Below are 27,481 nucleotides of genomic sequence, written 5' to 3' on the forward strand. Positions count from 1 at the left end.
TATACTTTGCACGCAGAAGGTATTTAACCAGACCCTGGTTAAATCCATGGCATCTTCTGTTTAAGGATCAGGTGGTAGGTGAAAACCCTGGAGAAACACTATCAGACCGGGTAGGCCATAGTGGGCTAGGAATACCACTGGTCTGACCAGGTATAAAGCAGCATACTATATGCAGTATCCAACTGTGTCATTCCATTAGCAGAAATGATTAGGTTCTGAACTATAGAGGAGAATCCAACTAAAGTTCTGTTTGCACAAGCATAGTTGTGCAAGCAGTCGTGCATTATGCTTCTGCAACGTGTTGTGCAAAACTCTTGTGTAACTGTTGTGTGACCCACTGTGCAACTGCTTGCACAACAAGTTGGATAAGCGTAATGGGCAACCGCTTGCACATGGAAAGATGCAGTGGAGCTCTGCTAGCGCTATTGGAGTTTGCGGAATGACACAGCTGGATACAGCCCTATGTTCCCAGATGGGAAGAAGTCACCACTAGGGTGACATATATTTCCAAGATATATTAGTTTTCTATGCTCAAGGTTCTTTTGGCATAGAGAGGCGCTCAGTCATGCAGTCCCCCACCTACATTTTGAAATGCACACAGCCATGCACACCTCTTCGGCAGTGAAACTCACTGCCTGGCCTTAGGGAAACTCACCATCTCCCACGGTCTTTGTGAGGTTAACCAGACCCCTTTGAGCTCCTTGGAGGAAGAGTTGGAAACAAATTATTTAATAATGAAGAAAAATAAAACATGACATTTATGCATCCTGTATGACCCTCCCATATGCCTGCCCACCAGCTGTTCCCTCACTGCATGCTGATAAGACCATCTTGGGAGCCATAAGCATCTTGCCAGCACACCTTGTGAGCTATTTCCCGTTATGGCTCAATAAAAGGCTCCAGCACAGAATAGTCAAATAGAAGGCAAAACAGATGTGAGGAGCCTCTTTCAGCCTGAGGGGCCAGATGCCTCTGGGACACTGCCCAGAGGCTGCATGACAACAGTGGGCACGGCCAGAACCCCAAGCGCTTTCCTCCACATGTATAAGGCTACCTGAATTCTAAGGATGTACAGTGTCCTATATCCTGATTGTGCATCAGCTGGTCTATTTGCCTACGCTGATGTCAAATGTTATTGCATACCAATGGAGCACTGTTTTGTGACAGTGCTCTGGCACAACTGTTGGCACACCCCTGGCTCCATTCACACATCACAACAACTGAGGGGGGTTTCATTTTTTAATGCACACTGCCCAATCACTCCTGCTGCAAGCAGGAGCACCTAAACGGCCCTGGGTTCCTACTCTGGCTTGTCTCTCCCCTGACAAGCCTGAGTTCCAGGTTCACCCATCATGCTAAACAACCCAGGGACTAAGCAACCCAGGGCTGTTGTTCCATGTGATCCAGGCTGCTGTCTCAGGATTGGACCACTGGCTCCATTTATAAGACTATTGAGTCCAACTCCCTGCTCAATGCAGGAATCTAAGTCAAAGCATCTCTGACAAGCGGCTATCCAGCCTCGTCTTGAATGCCTCCAGTGTGGGAGAGCCCACTACCCCCCTAGGTAATTGGTTCCATTGCCATATTGCTCTAACAGTCAGGAATTTTTTCCTGATGTTCAGCCAGAATCTGGCTTCCTGTAACTTGAGCCCATTCTTCCGTGTCCTGCACGATGATCAAGAAGAGATCCTGGCCTTCCTCTCTGTTACAACCTTTCAAGTACTTGAAGAGTGCTATCCTATCTCCCCTCAGTCTTCTCTTCTCAAAGCTAAACATGCCCAGTTCCTTCAGTCTCTCTTCATAGGGCTTTGTTTCCAGTCCCCTGATCATCTTCGTTGCCCTCCTCTGAACCCTCTCCAGTTTGTCTGCATCCTTCTTAAAGTGTGGTGCCCAGAACTGGACACAGTACTCAAGATGAGGCCTAACCAGTGCTGAGAAGAGGGGAACCAGAAGCTATACTTCTATTAATATAGCCCAAAATAGCATTTGCCTTTTTTGCAGCCACATCACATTGTTGGCTCATATTCAGCTTGTGATCTACAACAATTCCAAGATCCTTCTTGCTTGTAGTATTGTTGAGCCAAGTATCCCCCATCTTGTAACTGTGCATTTGGTTTCTTTTTCCTAGGTGTAGAACTTGGTATTAAACAATGTTCCTTTCATAAAATATGTCATTAATGTGCCTTAAAAATGATGATGAAGTAATTTAGCATTCAGTCTTGGGGCCCCAATTTTATGCAGACTTACTTGGGAGTGAGCACCTCTGAACTCAGTGCTGCTTAGTTCTCGGTAAACATGGAGAGAAATACCCTGAGATAGAGACCTCATTCTCATGGAGATGGTGAATTTGTTTCTGGGTTATGCCACTTCAGACTGCAAGCAGGGGGGGAATCACAGGATGGAATACTCCTCCACAGAAAAAATCCTTGATATATCTGAGGGAAGACCAACTCAGAACCTTCTCCCTGACATCAGTTTTCTATTTAGAAGGAATTGGGGTTTTATTGTTTTGAGTTTTTTGTATGGAGAGTCATTCAATTGTGCTAACTGACGTGGCAGAGCAGAAGCACAGGCTTGCCACATCAATGGGAACTAGGGCCATTGTCTAGTGAGTCAGAGCTCCTGAAACCTACAAGAGAAAGAAGATACAGCTCACGGGGGTCTCATCCAATATCATTAAACCTAATATAAATATATGACTTGAAATAGTTGGCAGATGCTAATGGATAAATGAAAGCCCAAAGGATGCCATTATTCTTCTGTGAGCCTTCTCCTTCTTCTCGGTGTGGTGTGCCTCTTTAATGGCAGTTAAATCCCATTTCCACACAGGTTGCTCTCTGTGGAGCTCCAGAAGTTAAGCAGCCATGCATTGCAAGGGTCGGAAGAAGGGGGCGGGGGGAAGAAAGAAAAAAGAATAAGCTGTTCAACAGTGTTCAGTATCATATCTGAAAAATGAGCATGCATGCGTGATTCTCCAGATGTGTTGAACTTCAGCTCCCATCATCCGCAGATAATGTCACTGCTGGCTGGAAATGATGGGAGCTATAGTCCAGCACAACTGGACACAACTGTAGACCCCCAGATTGGGGGAAGGCTGAGCTAGCTAATGTACATTACACAGTTGCTGTGAACAGCCAACACTTCTCCTCTGATGTTACTTGACCTGTTTCTCATGCAGTCTAAAGGCTGTATTAGATGTTCAGCATTAGAGCTGGATCTCCAAACAGCTGCAAGGAGGTGAGGGGAAGAGTGCAATCTGCAGAAGAGGAAGGGCATGACCCTCTCCCTCCAGCCACTTTCCCATGCAACGTGATAAACATTCATCTGCAATCCCAACAAAGGGGACAGGGTTACAGGGAAAGAGATAAGCACCTTCTCCCACATGCAGCTTCTCCACTGAAAATCACACCCTCCTACTGTCACTTTGCAACTGTTCAGTGGTGACCTGGATCTGTCCAAAGGCTCTGTTTAAACACAGTGGGTTGTATCCAATGTTAATCTAACTTGAGTCCAATTCATTTAAATGGGTCTCCTCTAAGTAGGACTAACATTGGATGCAACCCAATGTATTTCACAATCTCAAGGTCACGTTGTCATACCTATCAATCTGGCCAGAAGTAACCACCGTTAAGGTGTTTGCGTAACACATGACAGCCACTGATGTGTAAATTGTGATATTGTGCAACATTCAGCAAGAAATGGAATTGCTCCCAAGCATCGTATCTTCTTATTTAAGATGTTCAATTGACAAGAGATGTCCAGCATGGGTCAAGCAGCAATACATGTTTAGGTAATCAGAACTTGGTTTCCCAAGTCCCACGTGCCAAAATTCATTAGACAGTTAACTTTGCGAACATGTTTTGAAGGGAGAAAAAACATACCCATTCAATTTACTCTGCCTACCTTCCACGTTCTAAGTCTCATAGTTCTAGTATGAGACTGAGGAATGCTCAAATTTATTTGGGGTCTTGAGATGAGTCAAAGGTCGATAGCGGCCTCAGCACATTCCATACTAACAAGCTAGAGTGTCTTATCAAGATGTGCCTGGGAAGTGAAGCTATGTTTATGCTGAGCTGCAGGTGTCTGTGCTGGGAAAGTTTCCTTCTGATCAAGCACTGCTAGCCTATGCTGGGAAAGCTGCAGACGAATGCTAATTAATGCTTGCTGTTGTCATGCTGCCTCACTGCTGACATGTATGGTATAAGACCCATTTTACCCCATGGCTCAGCGTTCAGAGAAGCTGTCTGATCCAACCATTGGGTGCACCTGTGTGCTGATTGTGCTCAATAAAGCACAATTTAGTGCACAATAATTTAGTGCACAATATAATATAATATAATATAATATAATATAATAATATAATATAAATAATAATTTAGTGCACAATAATTTAGTGCACAATTTAGTGCACAATAAAGCACTCCTGCTAAGTAAACCTGGATCTGATTTATCACTATCTTGGCACCTCTAAATTAAGAGTTCGAAGCCTACTGCAGGGGCAATACAGGTCTGGAACACACCAGTCAATTTTAATGCATGATAATGAATGAACAGAAAATATTTGTTGCTTAGAACCACTGCTATCTAAAAAAGGCCAGCAACCTTTTCTGCAAACTTAGTACCAAATCCACCTTGGATTTAATATGTTCAATAAAATCTCTGTTTTTTGCCTCTTTGGTTTGCCAGTTAGTTGAAAGAAAAACAAAACCGGAAAGGTGAACACATTACTCTCATATACTCCAAGCTACAGAACTGAAGTGCTGAGTGCAGAACATCAAAGACTGCTTACCCCTTGTCATGGCTGCTTATATGCCGGGGTGGGGAACCTGTGGCTTGTCAGATGTTGGACTACAACTCCCATCATCCCTGTTCATTTGCCTTGCTGGCTAGGGCTAATGGGAGTTCGAGTCCATCATCATCTGAAGGGCCACAGGTTCTCCACTCTGACTTATGCAGTCCAGTGACACACCATTTTGATCATCAATCCTTTCCAACCATTATGTTACATCACCTTACATAATGTAATTATGTTACCTTACATAAGTTAGAACTACATACATTGCCATTCATTGCACAGAAGCCTGGTTTTGAATATTTTACCTATTTCTTATCAAAATGTGAAAGTGCCACACATCACTATAGTTGCACACACACTTGTCCTCTAGGATGACTTTTCTCCTCGTTTTAATGAGCGAGGCTCTACGTAGCTTTCCTGAGTTCAGCCTTTATATTTTGCATCACTTGACTGCAACTGGGCATTGGGTTTTGACAGAAAGGATACCCATCACTATCTGATATGTGGCTGATACATAATGCAAAAACAGGATTATAAACCAATAGCAATTTATGTATTTATTACATTTATATACTACCCAACTGGTAGATGCCCTTGGAGCATTTTACTATCGTAAAAACAAAACAAAACAAAACACCAAAGCAATAAAGCAACAACCAAAATAATAAATACAACAATGAAAATATCAAAATAATATTAATTATTAAAGTAATAAAATTTTTAAAAGCCATGCACACCTCACCATTTGCTGTGAAATAGTCATTCACATACGAATACCCATTTGGGGGGCATGAAAGAAAGAGAAAGTGCTTGAACAGGTTTTCAACAATTTAATGAATACTCTGGTACCAAATATTTTGCTCTGGGATACAGATATTTTGGGGAAGCAGAAAAATAAATAGAAATAATCTTAAACAGTGGAGAATATGAAAAAGATTGCCCATCCAGTGACATAATCAAATTCCATTATAAAGCTGGGTTTAAAACATTCAACACACAAGAGAGAGATTCATATAACTAGCAAGGTACAACAGTTACTTTCCATTCTGATTTCAGTTTTGTAGCATCATGCCAGTAGACTTCTTTCAAGGGCCAAAGAGAGTTCACACACCGACTGGAAACAATGCTGCCAACACAGACACACTGGACACAATCAAATGGACACTTAGGCACTAGCATGGTCTGCAAATCCTTCTCAGCCCTCTAAAAAGTTACAGGACAATGGGGCCAGGCTTGTTTTATTGAAACCCACTTGCCGGAGTAGAATTTGCACTGCACAATGGAGTTGTTACGTACTGCACAACAGTACGTCCGCAAAGGGCCCAAGGAGATTTTTGTTGAAAATGCAGCGGATCCATACCAGATAGTTCGTGAAGGGCTTGATGTTGTCTGAAAAGGTATGGTTCTGATGGGACAAGATGTAAGGCATGTACGTGTTTTCCCCTTGCTCCTGGATCCACACTTCATATCTCACTTCCCTGACCTTCAGGTACTTAAGGTTCCAAGGGATCTGCCAAGACACAGAGAGTTTCGCTTCGCTGGTGCCCTGCACAGAAGCTTGGCATTTGGCATCACGGACTTTGCCCGGGTAGAGACCCCAAGTCCACTTTTGCCTCTTCGGCCCAGGCTTTGTTTTCACCATTTGCCTGATCGCCTGGATAAGGGAAGCAATGTCGATTTTTGTGTCCTGGTAGATACGGAAAAGCCACTCTGGGTTTCGGCAACAGAGATGCCGGGGAACTTCTCTGCTTTTTGCAATGCGGTCTTGCTCTGCCTTGTCCAAGTGGGCAATTCCTCCTTGATCCCAGGGCCTGTCTGGGTAGGTTATAGTGTTCTCCTTCTCAGTGTTCTGCCAGGCAATGTACTGAAGGTCCATGCCAGGAAGAGTACACAACGTTTTGTAAGGTGTGTAATGTTCAGGGTTTATGGCATAAGGGAAGAGTTCCACCACAGTGGCTCCTCTTGGCAGGAAGAGAGACATCACTAGCTGGGCTCCATGCATGCTGACGAGCATAGACGCATTGCTAATCAAGCGGACAATATCAGAGAACGTATGGTCTTCGAGGGAAACTGTGATGGTTTTCATCTGAAACTCTTGGGCCAGTGCCAAGATAAGTTCTGCCTCATTTAGAATTAGTCTGTTTATGGTTCGACTGAACACTACAATATATTCCTCACTGGGCATCCCTTCCATGCTCACATTCAGCTTCTCCATCATGAATTTGGTGAACTGTCGGATCTCATTGCCAGAGACCAGGATGTTGGCCTTTGGCCCCTGAGGCTGAACAAAGCCGTACTGATACCACGTTGTGATTTTGGAGAGCCCCACATATGACTTGGTAAAGCAAAGGAGCCGCCCAAGGGTTTTAAGCTGCTCCCTCAGGAGAGGTTGTTTGCTGCTCAGCAGTCGGTACAGCTCAAAGTGCAGGCCTTCGCCCCACCCTTCCATGAAGAACAGCCTTGTCTCCAAGTCCAAATCTGGGAACTGCTGCATGGTGTAGAAGATTGGGAGGAGGTCATCGTGAAAGACATGCATCAAGTTGTCGGGGTTGAACCTATTCACAATCAGCGCCACGTCGGGGACGAAAACAGGCTTTGGCATAAATTTCAGTGCCGCAGCAGGCAGCTCGACAAAGTTGAAGTACTGTGTGTTGTGGTCCTCCACCGATGAGAGATCAAGCAGGGCGGGCTGAAATCGCCGGGAGCCCAGGTTCGGAAGCATGATGGAGGAGTTGCTGTGGAAGAAGACAAACTCCTCGGCCTCGGTGGAGTAACAGAGAGACTCGAAACGGCAGATACGGTCGGTGTGCATCCGGCCGGTGCACACCATCCTGGTGCCATCTTCCACAAGAGCTTGGAGGGCAGCATGGTAATCGATGCGGACCTGGGAGAGTTCCTGGGACTGGCGGGTGAGAACCAACTCCTCTTCCAGCACAAAGATGTGATCGCGCAGCTTGACGTATTTCCACAGCACAGCTGCAAGGAGACACACTAGCAAGGCATTAAACACAGCCGCTATGTTCATTCTGAATGCAGATCCTAGCAAGTGGGCAGGTGGTGAATGCAAAGGAAGAGGGAGACATCCTTAGTCCTCTTTAACATGGTGGAAGAGAGACCTATAAAAACAATAGCAAAAAAAGAGAAAAACAGAGCACAATTCAGTATAGTTTTCATAACTTCACTGTAAAGGTTTATAATGTCACTGAAAATATCCATGGGGTTCCCACCCACCTCTAATTAGATTCATAAGTCCTTCAGCTTTCATGCAAGGAGGAAGGCATGCAGATAAAATGTAAAAATACTCTTTGGAACAGCTGCCCAAATAGAATCCTCTCTAATTTTAGCTGCACCGCTCTCTGCACAAAAATACATGCCTTCCTGCTGCAGACTGAATCACAGATGCTACAGCAGCCTTCCTCGGGCCAGCACCCTTCAGATGCGTTGGGCTACAAGTCCCATCATCCCCAGCCAGCATGGCCAATGAGGAAAGACTAACTTGATAAATAATTTTCTATTTTCAAAACTCTCATAAAAGTTATTATCATTATTTATTACATTTCTATACCGCCCCATAGCAGAAGCTCTCTGGGCAGTTTATAAAAGTTAAAACATTAAGATATAATACACAAAGTTAAAAACCATTTACATAAAAGCATATGGACAATATATACAAACAACATATAACTAAAAACAACTTTGAGCTAAAAGCAATTTTAAAAAATCCAACAATAAAAAAAACACAGCTTAAAACAACGCAGCTTAAAAACAGTATACAAAAGTCAGCAAGAGGAACAAGATTTCTAAACAAGGAAGGCCTGCTGGAATAAGAGAGTCTTTAATGCCTGCTTAAAAACCTTCAATGAGGCGCGTTTCAACCAGCAGGCCATTCCACAACTGAGGGGCGGCAAAGGAAAAGGCCCTCTTGCGAGTGGCTGCCAATCTCACATTAGGCACCCGCAGCAGAGAGCCCTCAGAGGACCTCAGGAGGCGGACTGGGAAGTTCACCGCTTTGCTTGCATGCTTTGGGATGGACAATGTATTTACAGATTCACTGCCATTTCTTCACTGCAAATCAGATGCTTTGTATTCCTTTCTGAAAGAATCCTGGTAGAAAAGAGAACTATAAACTTTGGTGTTTCCTTCATAAGGGAAGGGAACAATCGAACAACAACATCTTGTCCAGAAAGACTGGGTTGGGATGGCAACGAAAGCAACAGCCTGGACAATATTCCAAGTAGTAAGGACAGGATGATGGGGCTTAGTCACCCCACATTATCAAATTAGGGGAATGAACCTGAAGGATGGTCAATAACAGTGCAATCCTATACACATCTACTCAGAAGTAAGCCCCCCTAAGTTCAACTGGACTTTTCCCAGGTAAGCAGGGAAATTCCATGGTAGTGTCCAGATGGCACCAACCCAGTGTCCACTGTATCAGCAGTGGAGGTGCCAATGAAATGCAGAAAATAAGGGAAGGAAGAGGACAATGGCACAGAAGGAGGTGAAGCATACAAGCAGTTCATAGAGCCTCCTTTGTCTTCATGGTAGGAGGGAAGCTTTCCAAATTCTTAGCAAAAGGTGAATTGGGCAGGAAGAATAAGCAACAGGTCTTGAAAGGGAACTGAGATCTACTCTAAAATGCTGGGTCGATATGAAAGAAGATCTGGCGTTATCTTTTGGAAACTCTAGAACAACCTTCCCCCACAAGCTGGTGCTCTCCTGGTGTGCTGGACTGTAACTCCCATCATTCTCAGCCAGTAGAACTTTTATGGTATCCTCACAACAACATAATAAATGGAATCATGGGTTTGGATCCGGACTAAGTTAGCTGACACAAAATATCAAGGAGTGAACAAGCAAAACATAGGTAAAGCCAATGGGTAAGGTGTAAAGTTACTGAAGTAAAGCCATTACTGATAATAAGATCACTTACATCAGTAGGGAAGCTAATTAGTGTGATCTTTCCCCAAACTGTGTCAACAGGAATTTAACTATTAGCTTCCATATCAGGACTGCATCCAAGTTGTTTGACTAGAGGCATGAAACTAAGCCAACAAGAGTCCATAAAGGGCTGTGTTTGGACATCATGATAAGCCTAACCCTAACTCCCCCTGTGTTTGTGCATTAACCCCCCATCCCACCCCAGTTTAGCTGTGATGAAGAGTTGGGAAGCTTTTGCCTCTGGTTTAGATGAATCTCGGTTTAGCGTGTTGACCGAACATGGACGACCTGTAGTTAATCTTAACTACGGTTAGTGGAAACAAACCAGCTTCATACACTCTAGTTTATGAAGATGGCTTGTTTCCACTAGCCATAATTAAGATTAAATACAGGTTGTCTGGGCTCAGACAACACACTAAACTGTGGTTAATCTAAAATGGAACTGAACATTTCTAATCTCTGCGGCTACAACTGAGAGGCAGAGGGAAGGCGAAGCATGTGAGCCCTAGGGAGGCTCTTTCCCAACACAATAAACCAAGGTTGATCATGATGTTCAAATGCAGTCTTTGCTTCCCAAAGCATTTTAAGGGCTGGTGCCTTGTTGTGGCAGAACTACAAGTAGGTACAAATGCCAGACGTACATTAACATGACAAGAAACTAGACTGAAAGGGAAATGGCAAGCTGAAGCTCAATATGCACAGCCTTTCCTGGCATAGCCCAGCTGTAATAGGGTTAGTTCCACCTGTCGCATTTTTGCTTGTCAAAAGGCGCAGGCAGTCACCCCGGCAGACAGGGCAACCTGAAACAATTTAAGGTAAAACCAGGGCTGCAATCCTATGCAGATTTACTTAGGAGTGAGCCCTACTGGATTCCATGAGGCTTACTTCCAAGTAAACATACAGAAGTTCAGGCTGCAAGTCTATTAATTATGAAAGACTTTGAATACTAGCAATGGAAGTCTAGCAAACCAGTACAATATAGAAAAAGAAAACAAAAGAATTATAGCTCCATCTGAAAAAGGAAATTGTACAAGCTTAGAATTGTGTGAACCCATAAGTATGGTTAGGAACTATACAATAAGCAACAGGAACCTCGCATTCACTTGCACACTACATTTCATCACTAGGGATAGGGAACATGTGGCCTTCCAGATGTTCTGGGACTGTAACTCCCGTCATTCCTCACTAGTGCCCATATTAGCTAGGGATGATGGGAACTGCAGTTCAACAATATCTGGAGGGCCACATGTTGCCCGAGCCCTGCCTTACACAAAACCACAACCTCAATGGAGATTTAAGACTAGATTTAAACATTAGCACCACCTGAAACCCCAGAGTTTGTCATTTTAATGTATAAGTCTGTTTCCTATGCAAGAAATTCTCCCCAAGACCCCAAAACGTTGGCTGCTAAGCCAATAGAAATGCTCAGAAACCTTCCCACAACAATGTGGGTGTGAACAATAAAGCTCTACATATTGAATGAGACTCTACTGTATGGAACCAAATTTAAAAGAAAAACAATGTTACCCTGACCAAGTCTTTATTACAGTTCTCACCTCATCCTATGGGTCAGAAGATGGTGCAGAAAAACAGTGTGGTTCAATTAAATACTCCATGGTATACACACACTCACTCACTCACTCACTCTACAGACAGGTGGGAATGGTAAAACAATCAGTTTGAATGACAGTATATGCTAGACCGGCATTCCCCAACCTGGTGCCTTCTAGGCATGTTTGGACTACAATTTCCATCATCCCCAGCCAGCAGGGGTAATCTGGCTGGAGGTGATGGGAGGTAGTGCAACACAACTGTGGGCAGCAGGTTGGGGAAGACCAGTCCAACATACAGTATTAAAAAAAAGCAGGATAAAATTAGGGATGGACGAAACTGTGAATTTTGGTTCCTCTCAGTTTCTCATTTTTCCATTAAGTTTGGATCATCTTGAACTTTGAGAATTTCTTCAGCCTTAAGTTCGGATTGTCCGGAACGTTGAGAATTAAAAAAAAAAGTTTGCATGAAAATTCATAAGCATGTTTGTGCACATTTCTCCTAACACATGCATTTTGTATATTTGTTTTCTCTAATGTACACATTTTTTTCTGAGCAGCTTCCCTAATATAATGCATACTTGAGCATTACTTCCTCCAGTATATGCATTTTGGGATCGGAGAACTCCAATACAAAATTTGGAGAAGTGCAAATTTCAAAGGATAACTCTCCATTCACAAAGTGTCTCGAAAGGGCGAAACTAGGTAAGTTCGTATTAAAATGCAAACTGAATGAATTTCTCACCCGTCCCTAGCATGCAGGAGCCTAACCAACCAGCAGAATCAAAGCGGTGCCTGTGTGATCAGCAGATCTAATAGAGCATGTTTGCAATGAATACTAACCAAGGAAGCATATTAATTTCCAGCAGCCTCCTCCTCTTACTCCACGGAAGTACCATCACTGGCAGATTAAGGGCGCAATCCTATGCATGTTTAGACAGAGAAAAGGCCTACAACTCCCAGCATTCCCCAGCCAGCTATGCTGGCTGGGGAATGCTGGGAGTTGTAGGCCTTTTCTCTGTCTAAACATGCATAGGATTGTGTCCTAAGGTTTCAAGGCATGTATGAAATGCACACCTGAGGCTGCTTCAGCAAAGGAAATGCGATGCCCAGGCCAAAAAAAAAAGGCAGAAAAAAGAAAGTGGGCTTTCTTGCAAGGAAATATGCTCTGACGCCTTCCTTTCTGCCCCACTCACCCCTGAAAGAAACCTAACAGCTGTCAGGGCAAGAGTTTGTGTTTCGCCTGCAACCCCAAACTGCCTCCTGCACAGGCTCTCCCTCTCTCTGAGCATGCCCCATCCGTCAGCGGTGTCCTATTGCTCCAGCAGGCTCACCTCAATTTGCCAGCCCTCCCTGAGGTCAGCCAGCCTTGCATGCCCAATGGTTTGCTGCCGTCTTCCGGAAAACCCACAAAGGGCAGCGAGACTGAATCAAATAGCCTGGTGCCGTTTTACCAAACTATAGAGTGGGTGTCTGGGAGACAGACAGGAAGCTGGTTATGCATTTAAGCAATTAAAAAAAAAGAGAGAAGAGAGGGTGGGGGGAGAGGCACGTGCAGACAGTGGAACAAAAGAAAAGAAACAGAACCTCAGCCACGAGGAAAAAAGAAAAGCAGCTGAAAATTCCTTTTCATTCCAACCTGGCGAGTCCCTTGGCTCTTCGTAAGAGCAATCCTAACTACCTGTGATGGTCAGAAAGGCTCAGTACAGACAAAATACTCAACATTTTCTTCAGGAATGTCATTTTAAAGTGATGGGGCTGAAGATTCATATTCCTAGGCTGCAATCTTCCACATGCTTGCTTAGGAGTAAGCTAACTGATCCCACACAAGGGTACAGGAAGATTGCAGCCTTCGATGGGACAGCAGAAAGTAAGAAGAAAATGCACCTAATAGTAGTGTTGCTCTAGTTCTCATTGGAGGAAGCAAACCTGAGTCTGTCTGTACCATGTCAAGCTGCAGGTGAGCGCTCACACAAGGGAATGCTACCTCATGCATGCATGCGTGCGCGCACACGTGCACACACACACACACACACACACAGAGACTACATTCAGACGATCATATCTTGGCTTAATAAGCAGATACAAATGCGCCTTTTGTCAAGTGCCCACAGCCCTTTCGCTCGAGGGAGATATCGAACGACTGAACTGAAAGAATCGTTCTGCAAGACAACAAGGAGCCGTGGGGAAGCTGGGTGATTAGCTTCCTGCAAAGCTCTCAAGGAATAGTGGGCCTGACAGATGGACTATGAGGTGTGCCTTTTAGGGTAAAGGTGCCATATCTTAGGGCAGGTGGCTGGACATGAGATCAGCCACGGGATACCTCCTAATTCTGATTGTGGTATGCGCCCTGACCTTTACTAATGCCAATGGCAATGTAGCATGTCAAATGAACATATACACACACTACTAGTCAACAGAGTAGGCCAATGTAAGACCGTGAAGAGAGCACCAGAGCCTCAGAGGAGGCACTCGAGGGCGTACGCATCAATTCTTGCCTGCTGCACAACAAATCACAGAAGTTGCAAGACTGCCAAGACTGAGCGTATTTGAGATCTGGAAGAAAACAAGAAATCCTCAGAGGGCTGGTGATCAGATTTACCCCTCCCCACTTCAAAGTCTTTCAGGAAGCAGGTTAGTTCAGTACAAACACCCAGAAAAAAGGTCAAAATGCTTTTGGATTTGACCCTTTTTCTGGCTCTTTGTACTGAGCTAACCTGCTTCCTGGGTCAAAATCCCTAAGAATAAATTAATCCCTTGGGGAAAAAAGAGGAGATGAAGCTGTATTTGTTAGCCTCACTGAAACAGAGATGAGGGAGTGGTTCTTTCCCCCAAAGCTGTTTAAAACAGTCTGAAAGAGAACATGGTACAGCCCTCCCAGACTGTATCATTCAGATCAAAGGGTGGAGGGAGAGAAAGGCAGATTATATACCTGAACGGCACTTGTGGCAAAAACTCCCTCTATCTGGAAAGCTAGCTCTAACCAAAGTTTCTTGCCAACATGCTAGCTTTCTACATCCTTGGAGTTTCTGACATGGTGGAATGAGCATGTAAAAATCTCCAGCTAGGACTATATCATTCAGAATACAGGCAGAGAAGATAATCCCACACATTTTTTTCTCAATGTTGGGAATCATCTCCAAGAAACTGGTTTATCCCACATGGATGTCAGGGCTTCTTGCATATATAAATTCTCTTAGAACAGGGACACTCGTATCATAAGTGAAATCATGCACACTCATAGCTAAGAGACTTGCACATACCTGTGCATACCAGTGTTTGAAAATGCAAAGCAGGTTGATTTTCTTTTTCCTCTTCAGGACCTGAATATCCCGCCTACCATATTCCTTGTATTATCTGACCATGGTTGTCCAGTAAGTGCTGGTCTCACTATGCTGAAAATAAAGTCAATAACAGTTAATCAGGTACTTGTAATATTTGCATTTCTTCCAATCACATCACTAAATTTTCTGGTAAGAGTTCACAATTTCTTGTGAACAATTTGTTTGGTTGTTGCTTTTTAATTTAATTTATTTCTGTATTTATAGGCTGCCTTTCAGGGTTACCCTTCTCAAAGCAGTTCACAACATATTAAAACATCTTCAGCAACATATTACAAACCATACAGTCATAAGCTAAAACACACTAACACATCTAAAAAACATGATAGCAGCAGAGAAAAAGATCAAGAACTGACATGTAGCTGACCTCTGGCAAAATTTAATGTAGGGCAATAAAAGGGCAAATAAAATTGCAATTGTGGTTCCATGTAAACATGTGTAAAGTGATGCCCATTAGGGCAAAAAATCCTAGCTTCGTGTGTGTGTGTGTGTGTATATATATAATATAATATAATATAATATATATATTCTCAGCTGGTGGTGAACAAGAAAGGGATCTTGGAGTTATGATGGATATAATGAAAACCAGTGGAGGCTGGTGGCTTCTATGTCAGTGGGGTGGTAAATCCATTCCAGGTTTCAGTCAGAACCAGTCAGAACTCTAAAGGAGCTATCCAAGGTCAACCCAGTGTGCAGCTGCAGTGCAGAAGGTAAATTCCATGCTAGGAAACATTAGAAAAGGGATCGAAAAATAAAACTACCAATTTTGTAATCCCTTTAGAGGTTTTAAAGGAGAAGCTGGATAGCCACCTGTTGGGGATAAGAACATAAGAAGAACCCTGCTGAATCAGACCAAAGGCCTATTTAGTCCAGAATTCTGTTCAAACAGTGGCCTACCATCTGCTTATGAGAAGCTCATAAATAGGACATGAGTGCAATAGCACCATCCCACTCATGTTCCCCAGCAGCTGGTCTTTTCCAACTCTACCATTCTATGATTCTAAATCTATGGGATGACCATGTTTGGAATGTTTTGTACAGCTCTGGCTGCCTTTTAGCTTAGAAAAAAGGACGAGTGAGGGGAGACATGATAGCGGTGTAAAAAATCATGCATGGTGTGGAGAAAGTGGATAGGGAGCCATTTTTCTCCCTCCCTCATACTGTTAAAATGCAGGGTCATCCCATGAAGCTGAACGGTGGTAGGTTCAGAAGAGATAAAAGGAAGGTCTTCTTCACACAGCACATGGTTTAACTATGGGATTAGCTACCACAAGATGCAGCAATGGCCGCCAATTTGGGTGGCTTTAAGAGGTGATTAGACACATTCATGGAGCATGAGGTTTTCAACAGCTACTAGTCATGAGGGCTACATGCGCCCTCCAGAATCAGAGGCAGTATGCCTATGTATACTGGTTGCTGGGGAACAGGAACAGGAGGGGATTCTTGTGTCCTGCTTGTGGGCTTCCAAGAGGCATCCGGTGGACCACCGTGAGAAACAGGATGCTGGACCAGATATAGGCCTTTGGTCTAATCTAGCAGGGCTTTTCTTATATTCTCTCATCCAGACATAACTAGACCCAGATCCACTTATCTTCAGCAAGGTTCAGTCCACAGCTCCACTTCTTCAGTACTTCCTATGATTGTTAGTAAAGGCTCGATGGATCGTCAGCACTATGATGGTTATATGCCTAACATTAAGCAGTCATCAGTGCTGGAAGACTGGCTACATCCAAGGACAAAATCCACTGATGACGCTTCCTGGGCATACTTAGCTGAAATGAACAGTGGAAGTTGCCTTATATTGAGCCAGAACATTGGTCTATCTGACCCCACCATGTTGTCCCTGTAAGTCAGCAGCTCTCCTTCAGGCAGGGGACTTCCAGACTCAAGATCCCTACTCAAGATCCCTTTAACTGGAGATGTCATGGACTGAACCTTGGGGAGGAGGCATGGCTCAGTGGGAGAGCACATGCTCTGTGTGCAGAAGGTCTCAGGTTCAATCTCCAGTATCTCCAGGTAGGGTTGGAAAAACTCCTGCCTGAAATCCTGGAGAGCAGCAGCCAGTCAGTGTTGACAATACTGGGCTAGATGGACCAATGGTCTGAGCCAGTATAAGGCAGCTTCCTGTGTTCCGGTGACTTCCTGTATGCAAAGAATGTGTTCTGCCACTGAGGTGTATAACTCTGCCCCTTGGACTCTGCCCCCCTGGCGTCCAACTGTATTGACTGCAAATGCTATGCTCTGGTTAGGAAGTCTGCCACCTAGTGATTGAAGCTTGTGTTGCAAGCTTCAAATACACTGACACATTACAATTTAAATTAATTAAGGGCACAAACCTATGCCTATTTAGACAGAAAAAGTCCTATAACTCCCAGCATGCCCAAGCCAGCCATAGGATTGCATCCTAATGCATTTTAAAAACCAAATAACCTCAAAGTGTGCATCCCTAGGCTCATCTTAGTATGCACGCCAAGTTTCAGGTGTCTAGGTTTCACAGTCTTGGCTCTATGGCACTGGCAGACAGATGCCCTATCTTATTAATATAATCATATTATAATTGTTATAATAGATTACATTATATTACACACAAAAACATACATTTGCCTATGTATACACATTTCCACCTCAGCTTATTTATGACACACATACTCTGTGACCAAGAAAGTAACATAACCAGATATTTCAAGGTATATACAAGCAAAGACAAAAATGAATTGTTTTGCTTATTTATAAACTTGGAAGGAGGTAGCAGACCATAAATTCCTAACGGCTCATATTCAAAGTCTGAGCAGTAAAGCATCTCCCGACTTTTAACAGATGCAGTCACTCTATAATAAAGCACTGGTGATGACTTATTTATTAGATGGGCCATTAATGAGCTCTACTCACCATTTCTGGGACACACTGCTTTTCAAAGCACTATAGAAAAGACTAATGGCAGTGCCCCAAACTTCTTCCTCTGAAGTTCAGAGGCAGGTTATCAGGCAGGCTAGATAGGCAACCTCCAGAGGCTGGATTTCGCCCATGAGCCAGAGGTTGCCAGTTCATGCTCTGAACCCACTTGCAAGTGGCATAAAACCATTTGCTCAGAGACGCTTCCTTCTCCAGTTAACAGGAAGCTCTGAGAACTCCTTATCAATGCAGTGCTGGCAATAAGCCCCACCCACTATTCATCAGGCCCTTCCTACACTGCTCTGCGATGAAAATATGCCAAACGTGTGGGGCTTTTTTTTTTACAACAAATCTGTAAAGTAGCACCCATATGTTTTGTTTGACATCACAGATGTGGGGGGAGGAGCAGTTTGGCCAACAAGCAGACTGGCTTTCTGCACACATGGTACAATCACTAAGGAATGGGGTTGATCCCTCACAACTCACAAAAAGCGCCATGCATTTTACATAAGTGACTGACACTGCCAAGGTAGAGCATTACAAGCCAACTCCTGTAGAAGTTACTTAGGAATAAGCGCAACAGGCCTTTCATTGTTCACAGGTAGAGGAGTATATGTACCATTTTGGTCTAGTTTGGTCCTCACCCTCACGAGTGAAGTGTTGAAATACAGAAGTGCTCCAAATGTAGACAAGGGGTGTGTTTCCAAATGTAAGAACAAAAGGGGCATGCTGGTGAGGAGTACCAAGGAGAGCGGCCAAGTGATCCTTTCCCCCATTTGTGGCTTACTTCCCCGCAGCACTCTCCCCAAAGGTTTTTCTCCTAGCCAAGTACCAGTAAGGCAATTAATTACTGAACCTCTTCCAGCTTGTGGGCCAAATTCCATTTCAGAGACGCTCTCGGGAGCTGCATTCTGGGGTGGGTGGAGCCAAATGCAAAAGGGGTAGAGCCAAAAATACCCCAAAGACCAGCATATTTTATCTTAAACCTCTTCCTGCCTGTAATGGGGAGAGCAATCCTATGGCCCCTACACAGCATCTGGGGGACCATAGGGTATTTCGGATTCCTGTATCCGAGGTTGGAGACAGCACTCCGACCTCAGCACCAGGCGTCCCTACTCCCCTCCATCTTGCAGCCAGCATGGAAAGAACTAAGCTAGCTGCCTCTCTGAGATCACAAAAGTGACCTTGGAGAGGGGGATAAAGGGGGCATTCTGGTGGGTGGGGAGGGGACTGGAGAGGCCGGGTTATGCTGTATCCCTAGTCCTCTCCAGCCTCCTTCCCTCCCCTTCCAACTAGACAGGTGAGCTAAAATACAGAGTAGGAGTGGGGAGGCGAACATCACCTATGCCACTCCTCCAGCTCTGCCCTGCATGGCCATGAGCCTCCAAGTTCAGAAGCATATGGCCATCCCAACAGGATTGTGCCCTAAGCCTTAGGAGAGGCATTTCAACCTGTTAAAACTGGGGGGAAACTGCACAAAAGCCAGGAAACCACCCAATGGCTGGTGGTTGAGGGAAAGGGGTGGGGCCGGAAAGAGCCATGGCCATGGAGGAACCCCGGAAGGCCGAATTCGGTCTCTGGGCCTGAGGACCTGCATCGCTGCAGTAAGACTTCAGCTAAGGAGAAAAGAGCTTGGGAGGAGCAGCTACTGAGCAGGAAGATGGGTTTGCGCATGTGAATGCTGCCTGTCTCACCTACGTGCCTATTTTGCCTTTAAAACTGAGCTCCCCGCTCACCCATTTTCGACGTGATGAGGCTGTTCCATATTTAAATACACGGAACCGCTGGCCATCTGTCACATCTAGGTTGGCCCCAAATATGGCCTTCAAGGACTGGGCACAGGGACCCAACAGGTGATCCATTCCAAAATGGGGCTGCAGCATCCACCAGGGTGGGCTATTGGCAGGCAAGAGGGAGAAGGCTGCACAACAGAGACGCACTCAATGTCAGCGCAAATCGCTGCACACAATGACACAAGTGCAATCCAAGCCTTTGCGGTGAGCAGCTCCAAGTCTATTAGGTGCACATGCAACCATTTACAGCCCCACAGCTAGCAAAGACCCCTGTGCACCTTTTGACAGCCAGAAAATGGCAGGGTAGGTGCTATCAGAGGCATGTTTATTCATCAGGGCTGTAACTGTAAAGGCAAACCTATTTGAAAGGCTTCTTGTTTTATTTGCTTACCTTTATTCATCATTAAAGCCTTCGGGATGAAAGCGAGATGAGACTGGCAAAGTCAAGGGGGACACATTACCTTAAGCGGTTTGGAGAACATCAATAACACCGCTGTAGGTCATTTGTGCTCTGACAAACACTCCCTCCTTTGCTCCTCCGGATTTGATTTCCTAACACAGTCACATCACAATTAAGCCACTAGTCTGCTGTTCCAGGAAGAAGGCCGCACCATCACAAAATGAAAAGGCAATGCAGAATTGTATTTTGCCCAATAAAACTGGCTCATAAGACCCCAGGCCCCAACATTAAGGCCTGGTTGAATAATTTGCGTTTGTTCTGCACAAGTATTCACCAATACTGGGGCTTCCAATGTGGTGCCTGTGGGCAGTTTTTTGGTGCACACCAGACTTCCCTGCCCCCCTTGATTTTTATTTTATACGTCACCGCTGAGACCTCTGTTTCTGGGTATGGCTCCTGACCCAGACTGGAAGACAAGGCCACCCACACCTTGATCTACGCCACCCTGCCCAAGAACTGTACAGGAACAGAGAGCAACTGCAATCATCACCACCAGTTAACTACTCCCTGCATGAACCAGAGTAATAGCCTGAAGCACAGAGAACAAATAATAATGACCATGGTGTGAGAATCAGCCATACTCAAAAGACAACAGCCTTCAGTGGAGTGAAAGAATAAAAGCAAAACAAGCCAACTGCCCCAAACCCTGAGCTGATTTTCTGTATGAACTTTGGGCATGAAACAACACCAGGCAAAGACCGTTTTTATTTTTCCCATGCCTTATAATCTTTTATGGCCTGTTCTAATTTTTATGCAACTCAGTTTTACTGCCTTATATTTATTTTAGTTCAAGTGTAATTTATTTATATATTTTTACAGAATTTCATTGTAAGGGTTTTATTCAAAGACGGTATACTGGGAGGTGTGTGTGTGTGTGTGTGTGTGTGTGCTGGACTGCACATCAGGAAAAACCTTGATAACTGTGGAGGAATCAGAGGGAGCATACGGCTTTCATAGTGGAGTTTCTTCAAAATACATCTGAGAAAGTGCACCGAGGGGATGCTGGGGGTTGTAGTCCAACACATCTGGAGGGCACCAGGCTGGGGAAGCATGGATAAAAAGGTAGCTACTTCTGCATCCCTGGCTCCACCCCAACATTAGGGTGGCCGTGTGCCCAATTTTACAGAAGAGAGTCTTCTATTTGAACCACTGTTCCACTGAAGTCCACGCCAAGAAGGAGAGGAGGAGCCTAGACGCATTTATTTATTTATTTATTAATTATTAAATTTATATCCCACCTTTTTTCTTCTTCCAAGGATCCCAAGGCAGCTTACCTTGTACACTTCCTCTCCATTTTATCCTCACAACAACGTGAGGTAGGTCAGGCTGCGCATCCGTGACTGGCCCAACGTCACCCAGTGAGCTGCATGGACAAGTGGGGACTAGAACTCAGATCTTCCAACAAAGCTAGCACCTGAACAGCAGACTGAGCATGTACACAAGGACGCCTGGTCACAGTCTTCCCCACCCCACACTCATGTGAGACGTTTTGTATTTCTCTTTAAATCATAGGAATTATTTCAAAATTGGAATCTATACATAAAAATTAACACATGGAAATATTATGAACATCCCCGTCCTCCTTTGTCCTCCTTTATTGGTGATGCATTTCTGGAGGACTGCACCCGACACTCCACCAGGTCACCCGGCACACCCTCCAACTTCCATGTGTTGAGAGAAGGACTGAAGCAGGGAGCCAGCTGTATTTGTAGAAGCTCTTCTCCAAGAGCTTTTCTACATGAGGCTGTTAATCTGCTGTATCTACTTTAGGTATCACCACAGGATCAAGAGCTGAGCACTACACAAGGAATGTTTCCCTTCCTGCTCTTTCGCTACATAATACCTAGGTGGCACTGTGGTATAGCAGAACAGTGCAAATACACAAGAGGAAGTTGCGCTTACTTTCACTTTCACAATTTAATGCCACATTTTCCCTGCTCTAAAAAAAACTCTCCAAAAGTGCTGGCTAGAAACAAACAAAACTGGAGGATCATGACATCATCTACGGAATCCGTCAACTGTGAGTAGAGAATGATGAGCACACAATAAATGCCTCATGTGGAAATGCAACTGCACAGCGGGGTCCAATCTATGCCAAGCTGCTACGCAAAACTAACAAAGCAAGTGGAAAAGAAATCACTTCGGGGGAGGGGCTATATAGAGGAGTCTTCAGGGCAGGGGTGTTGAACTTCAGGCCTGAGGGCCAAATTCGGCCTACCTGGGGCTCCAGTCTGGCCCTCTGGGGTTTCCCAGAAGGCCCTGCCCCCTTTCCCCAGACCGTTTTGGTGGTTTCCCAACTTTTGCACAGTTTTTTCCTCCCCATTCTAAAAGGTTGAAAAACGCCCTTCCTCAGGCTTATTGACGAGCAGAAAGGGCTTTAAGCTAAAATATGCCATTTGGGCTATTTGGGCCCCACCACTAGAATGCAGCCCCTGAGGACACAATCCTATGCATGTTATGAGAGAGAAATGTCCTACAACTCCCAGCATGGATAGCTGGAAATGCTGAGAGTTGTAATACATTTTTCTCTTTAAACATGCACAGGATTGCACCCTAAGAGCTTTGCTGAAATTGAATGTGGCCCTCAGGCTGAAAAAAAGTTTGAAACCATTCCTTTAAGGCCCCTTTCTGCAGTACTCATTCTGAATATGAGCATAAAATCAGGAGTGCAGGAAATTGACAAAGGAGGCCATGGCAGGTGAGGGAACCAGAAAGATCTAAAGGTCCATGCCTGGTGCCTGTGGAAAGAGGTGACAACTCCAACCCAAAGCAAGAATCCTGCCACGGAGATGACGCCGCCTATTCTGGTCCTGAAGCGTGGTCAGGTAAAGGACCAACGTCGTCTAAAGCAGGGATGGGGAATGTGTAGTCCTCCAGATGCTGGCTGGGGATGATGGGGTTGTACTCCAACCCATCTGGAGGCTGCTAGGGTAGGGAAGGCTGCTCTAGGCAGTCAGATTTTTGACACTTTCAAAAACAAAGGTAGAGATTTGCGAGGCAGAAGCATGTAGCATCTATTTTTATTATCACAATACCCCTCAACACCTCACTATGAACTTCAGTTTGAAAAGCTGAAGGAGCCACTCTGAATTTTTGCCTGGGTTAAGAAGAGTTCAGCTGTCACCAACAATCTACCTTCCCCACTGAAATATTACACAGCTGAGAGAGAGAGAAGGAAGATCCTGGTGAGGATCATTTGAAAGCACGAGTCAAAATATTTTTATAGCATGAGATGGTGTCTTCAGGTTAATGTAACTGAGACAGACAGAGAGAGAGAGATCTTACCACACCAATAAGTAAGCAAGGTTGTATACTTCTAAATCAAGTGGCAGTAGAACTGAACATTTCAGCAATAAGACTGTAGCCTTAGACAACTTGTTTGCAAGACTCAGACAGTCAAGAGTTGCATCCTGCTCAGCGATGCTCCCATCCCATCCGCAGCAAAGCATCCCTTCCTGTAGATGCTCAGAAACTGGAGAACATCACCCAAACACAATGGCGGTGTTTCAAAGTTTTTTAAAAATCCCTGTTCCTAAGACATTCATTTCTACAGACTGTAGTCAGCATGGAGAATCAGGCCCACCAGCAGCATCATGATCTTTTCAAACAGGAAGCATAGGAACCAGCCTCAGATCGGTCCATCTAGTTCATCACTGTCCATGCCGACTGACAGCAACTCTCTGGGGTTGCAGACAGAGGTCTCATACCTGGAGATGCCAGGGCTTGAACCTGGAACCTTCTGCACACAAAGCAGGTGCAATGTCACTTTTTATCTTTCACCTGCTTCTGTTCCCTTTATTTTTTGTGTTTTTCTGACCTTGGATGGTGAAAAACAGATCAATAAAATCAATGTAAACACCTGTTGTTTCAGCTACTGCAGATGATGGTTAATAGTTTTTTAAAGCAACCATTTGTATTGGGGATATTGTTCCCAGCTGACTACCTTAGAGAGGTATTCTAGGGCAGAATACAGCCTGTGAAAGATAAAGGGGCAGTCCACTGACCATCAGTCAACGTAAGTATCATCACATCAGATACCCCAGTGCTGTGTATTAGAGGAAGTAAGTCCACTTTTCTGAACATCATGGCACAGACAAACGAGAGCCTGAAAGGGTGCCCTTATAAGTTCTCATATTGATGTATGGAGGCTTCTCTTAACACTTTGAAAACTATGGCTTACGTGCAGAGTAGTCCTGACATAACCTACTTAAGTGCTTGAGAATGAAACCCTATGGGACAATTCCCAGTGCCCTTTTGTTTTTCTGCTGAGAACAACTTTGGACAAGCAGATTGAGTTTACTTATGCTAAGAGTGGTTGCTATGGTCAGATCACTGTGGAGTTCAGCTTCCCCTAAAATGACCCTACTGGTGATCTAGACGAAGACTGATTACTCAGGCTCAATATTTGTAAATTCAGCCTACGTTGGTTGACTTGGCCTGAAAACAGTCTCAAAAATGTTTGGGGAATTTGACCCAATTCCACCTGGGCTCTTCTTCAACCCAGAAACGTGTTAATAGGTCAGATTATAAACAATGGGTTGTTATAGACAACACTTTCACTTGGTGAATCTGCCTTCTGCCTGATGAAGAGCCCTGTGTAATTCAAAAGCTTCAATATTCTTACACCAACAGAAATTAGTCCAGTTATAGCATCTAGGCCATTTTGTATTTCTTTTACACACAAACAGGCCTTGTTTTCATTGCCGTCTGGCACCTAGCACAGCTGTCAACTTCAGGCGCACATCTTTCTCAAACAGGACAGGAATACCTATCTCTTCCTCCCCACCCCCATTTTTGCAATAGAGTCCCAGCCGAGGCTAAGAGATAGTCACTTGCTTAAAGCTTGTTCACAATTTCATGCTTGAGATAAGATTTGAATGGAGGATTTCGAAGCCCACAGTCTTGACCCCAATGCCACAGAAACTCTCTCACATCCTTTGGGTCTCTGCTTGCGTTGTTGGATTCTATTTTCTTCTCTCTCTCCCCACCCCAAACATGCAGGCTGAGATTATGCATGTTTCCTTTGAAGTCAGTCCTTTGAAATCCCACTGAATTTAGTGGGATTTATTCCCAAATAAGACCTCTGTCCTTCTCAGAGCTGGTGAACAAGTGATCACTCAGAAATCTGTGTGTAGTTTAAAGTATCCCAATGCATGCTCTTTACTTTAAAAGAGGATTTTATTAAATGCACTTTTAAAACCTTTATTTGCTTTTTGTGTCCCTTCACCCCCGCCCCCAATCAATTATTCAGCCTTGAATCCTTCTGCAAAAAATGCCTAATTATCACCTAAACTACCCAGAATTATTCTCTGGGGCGGACCTATGAGCCTGGGCCCCAAATCTTTTTAAGTACCTAGCAATGCCCCTGTAGCACTGCACAACGATGTGCACACAACTACACGGGCCACCTTCAGGCTCATTCACACATCCAATTTGAGGGTTTAATTCAGGCTAGCAATCAGCCACTTACTTGGTTATCTCCTGTAGTAGCCAGCATGAGAAATCAGCACATCACCTGCATACATAAGCAAGGAAACAGGCCTATTCGAGACATGCAGAAGAAAACATGTATATATGTCGATATACTGGCTAAGTATATGCCAGAGGTGCCTCCTGAAGATCTAATGTGTGAATCCCAAAGGTGAGTTCAGATACATCACTCCATGAATGAAACATCCAGTGATAATCTGGAGTGTGAAAAAGCCATCAAAGATCAAAACACAGACAGACAAAACACAGATCATCTCGACCCACCTCAGACATCATACAATATCAATGGAGGCACTTCACGCTTCAGGTTGCAGAGACCATGAGCAATGAGACATCAAGGCTGCAATCCTATGCACACTTTCCTAGGAGTAAGTCCCACTGAACTCAATAGAGCTTACTTCTGAGCAAATGTGTATAGGATTGTACAGCAAGTGATGTTCACCCACAATATGAAACACAGCCTATGAGTTGATCTGGGTCGTATGAGGACTGCAGACAAGCCACAAATAATGTCAGAAGCCATATAGGAATCCCAGGAGCGAGCACAAATACAATAATTGGACTACTGTGCCCAGATGGAGGTACCTGCCCTTCTTCATCAGCTTACAGGCTTGAGTAATTCAGATGAGACAATGCTAATGAAGAGGAGCAGCAGGACCTGAAGTCGCTAATGGGTTGCTATAGCACCCAGCCTTCCCCAGCTTGGGGCTGTGCAGATGTATTGGACTACACCTCCCGCCATCCCAGCTAGGCTGGGAATGATGGGAGTTGTAGCCCAACTCATCAGGAGAACACCAGGTTGGGGGAGGCTGTATAAACTAGGGAACGTACACGGTACAATAATCTTTGCTCCTTGTGCACTGCCTGCGACTGAAGCTGCTGCGCAGACTGCATTTCATCTCATTTAAAGGGCAGGATATTATACTCAAGTGTCATTCGGATAGCACTGGCTGAATATTGCAGGAGTATATTTTCAGAGTCAGTGAAGTAAGGAAGGAGACCTATCGCACACTTTCCCCTTTTCAAAAGCAGTGTCCGGCTGTTGAGATTTTTTATAAAGCACTGTGTGCGATTGCGATGGTTAAATTTTTATTTAAAAAAAAAACACATTCTAAAGGGAAATAAACGCCATTATAATTTAGCAATATCTGCCCCCCGCTCCGAAACTTATTGCAACCCCACACTTGACATGATTACGTTTCACGTTTGCATTTCACCCTTCCTAAACAGAAGACACTCACTCCACCACCTTCTCCCCCAGGCGGCCCCTTCGAGCTCCAGTCCTACGAACCCTATACCGCAGCCTCCCAAAACCTGGAGCCCTCTAGCTGTGTCGGACTACACCCCCAGCCCTCCTGGAGATGGGAACTGATGGGAGCTGTAGTCCAGCACACCTGGAGGGCGCCTGGGGAAGGCTCGCGTTGCAGCAAGCCCCCAAACCAGAGATTGATCTCTCCGGTCAGGGTCGGCAGTCACCGGCTGCTTCGTAACGCCATCAAAAGGAAAAAACCTCCCCCGCCGGAGCTTAGAACCAGGAGGGTTATTTCTTTGCACATCTGGAATGCCGGTCGAGAACAGATCGACGTTCGAACCCGGGCATAAGCGCCATCTGGCCCGCGATCTATTGCCGCGGCCGGCCTTCATCCTTGCAGCGCCCCCTACCGGCCAGACGGCAAACTGGCTCCTCACCTCCTGCTGCGGGCGATGATGTTGGCGGCGGCGGCGTTGCCGCTGGTTCCCAGGACACTGCAGCAGTTCTTGCCGTGCTGCCACCGCTCTTCCCCGGCCGCCGTTTCCACAGCAGCTCGGTCCCCGCCCACGAGCGGAACCGCACAACTTTGCCTGGCACAACGCAGCAGCAGCGGCCGCCTGCAATCGCTGGGCGAGATTTCTTCTCCCGGCCGCTTCTTCGCCGGCGGAAGAACCGGTGCGGAGTCGCCCCTCTTGCGCTCTTGTTTACGGCCAGTTCTTTCCGTCCGGCGCTGCTCCGCGGCAGGACGCACGCATGCTCAGGCTCAGGCCCGGCATGGTCGGCCGGTCGGTCGGTCCGTCGGCTCTGCCCGCTGCCAAGAGGCATGCTGGGGGATGTAGTTTTCCCACTCCTTCCAAATTAGCGGGCGGCTTCGCCTTTGCCTTGCCTGGCTTTCTTAAGGGAGGACGCAAGGGGAAACGTAGATGCATCATCGTGATCAATTTTGTCCGTGCTTCACTTAAAGCCC

The 27,481-nt window shown here is 45.1% G+C and overlaps 1 protein-coding gene across 1 annotated transcript; it reads right to left on the minus strand.

Annotated features, from left to right (window-relative positions):
• Positions 1 to 5,607: 5,607 nt before the first annotated feature.
• Positions 5,608 to 27,330, minus strand: POMGNT2 (protein O-linked mannose N-acetylglucosaminyltransferase 2 (beta 1,4-)). The gene is made up of 3 exons (XM_084860423.1): positions 26,952 to 27,330; positions 14,550 to 14,681; positions 5,608 to 7,911 (listed from the first exon to the last, which is right to left on the minus strand). Exon 3 carries the CDS (start codon positions 7,818 to 7,820, stop codon positions 6,084 to 6,086), a length of 1,737 nt encoding a protein of 578 aa, XP_084716549.1. The 5' UTR covers positions 7,821 to 7,911; positions 14,550 to 14,681; positions 26,952 to 27,330; the 3' UTR covers positions 5,608 to 6,083.
• Positions 27,331 to 27,481: the final 151 nt, after the last annotated feature.

This window comes from Heloderma suspectum, chromosome 5, assembly GCF_057233095.1.
Source record: "Heloderma suspectum isolate Gila_16-S chromosome 5, 16-S_ref, whole genome shotgun sequence".
In the NCBI taxonomy this organism is placed as follows: domain Eukaryota; kingdom Metazoa; phylum Chordata; class Lepidosauria; order Squamata; family Helodermatidae; genus Heloderma; species Heloderma suspectum.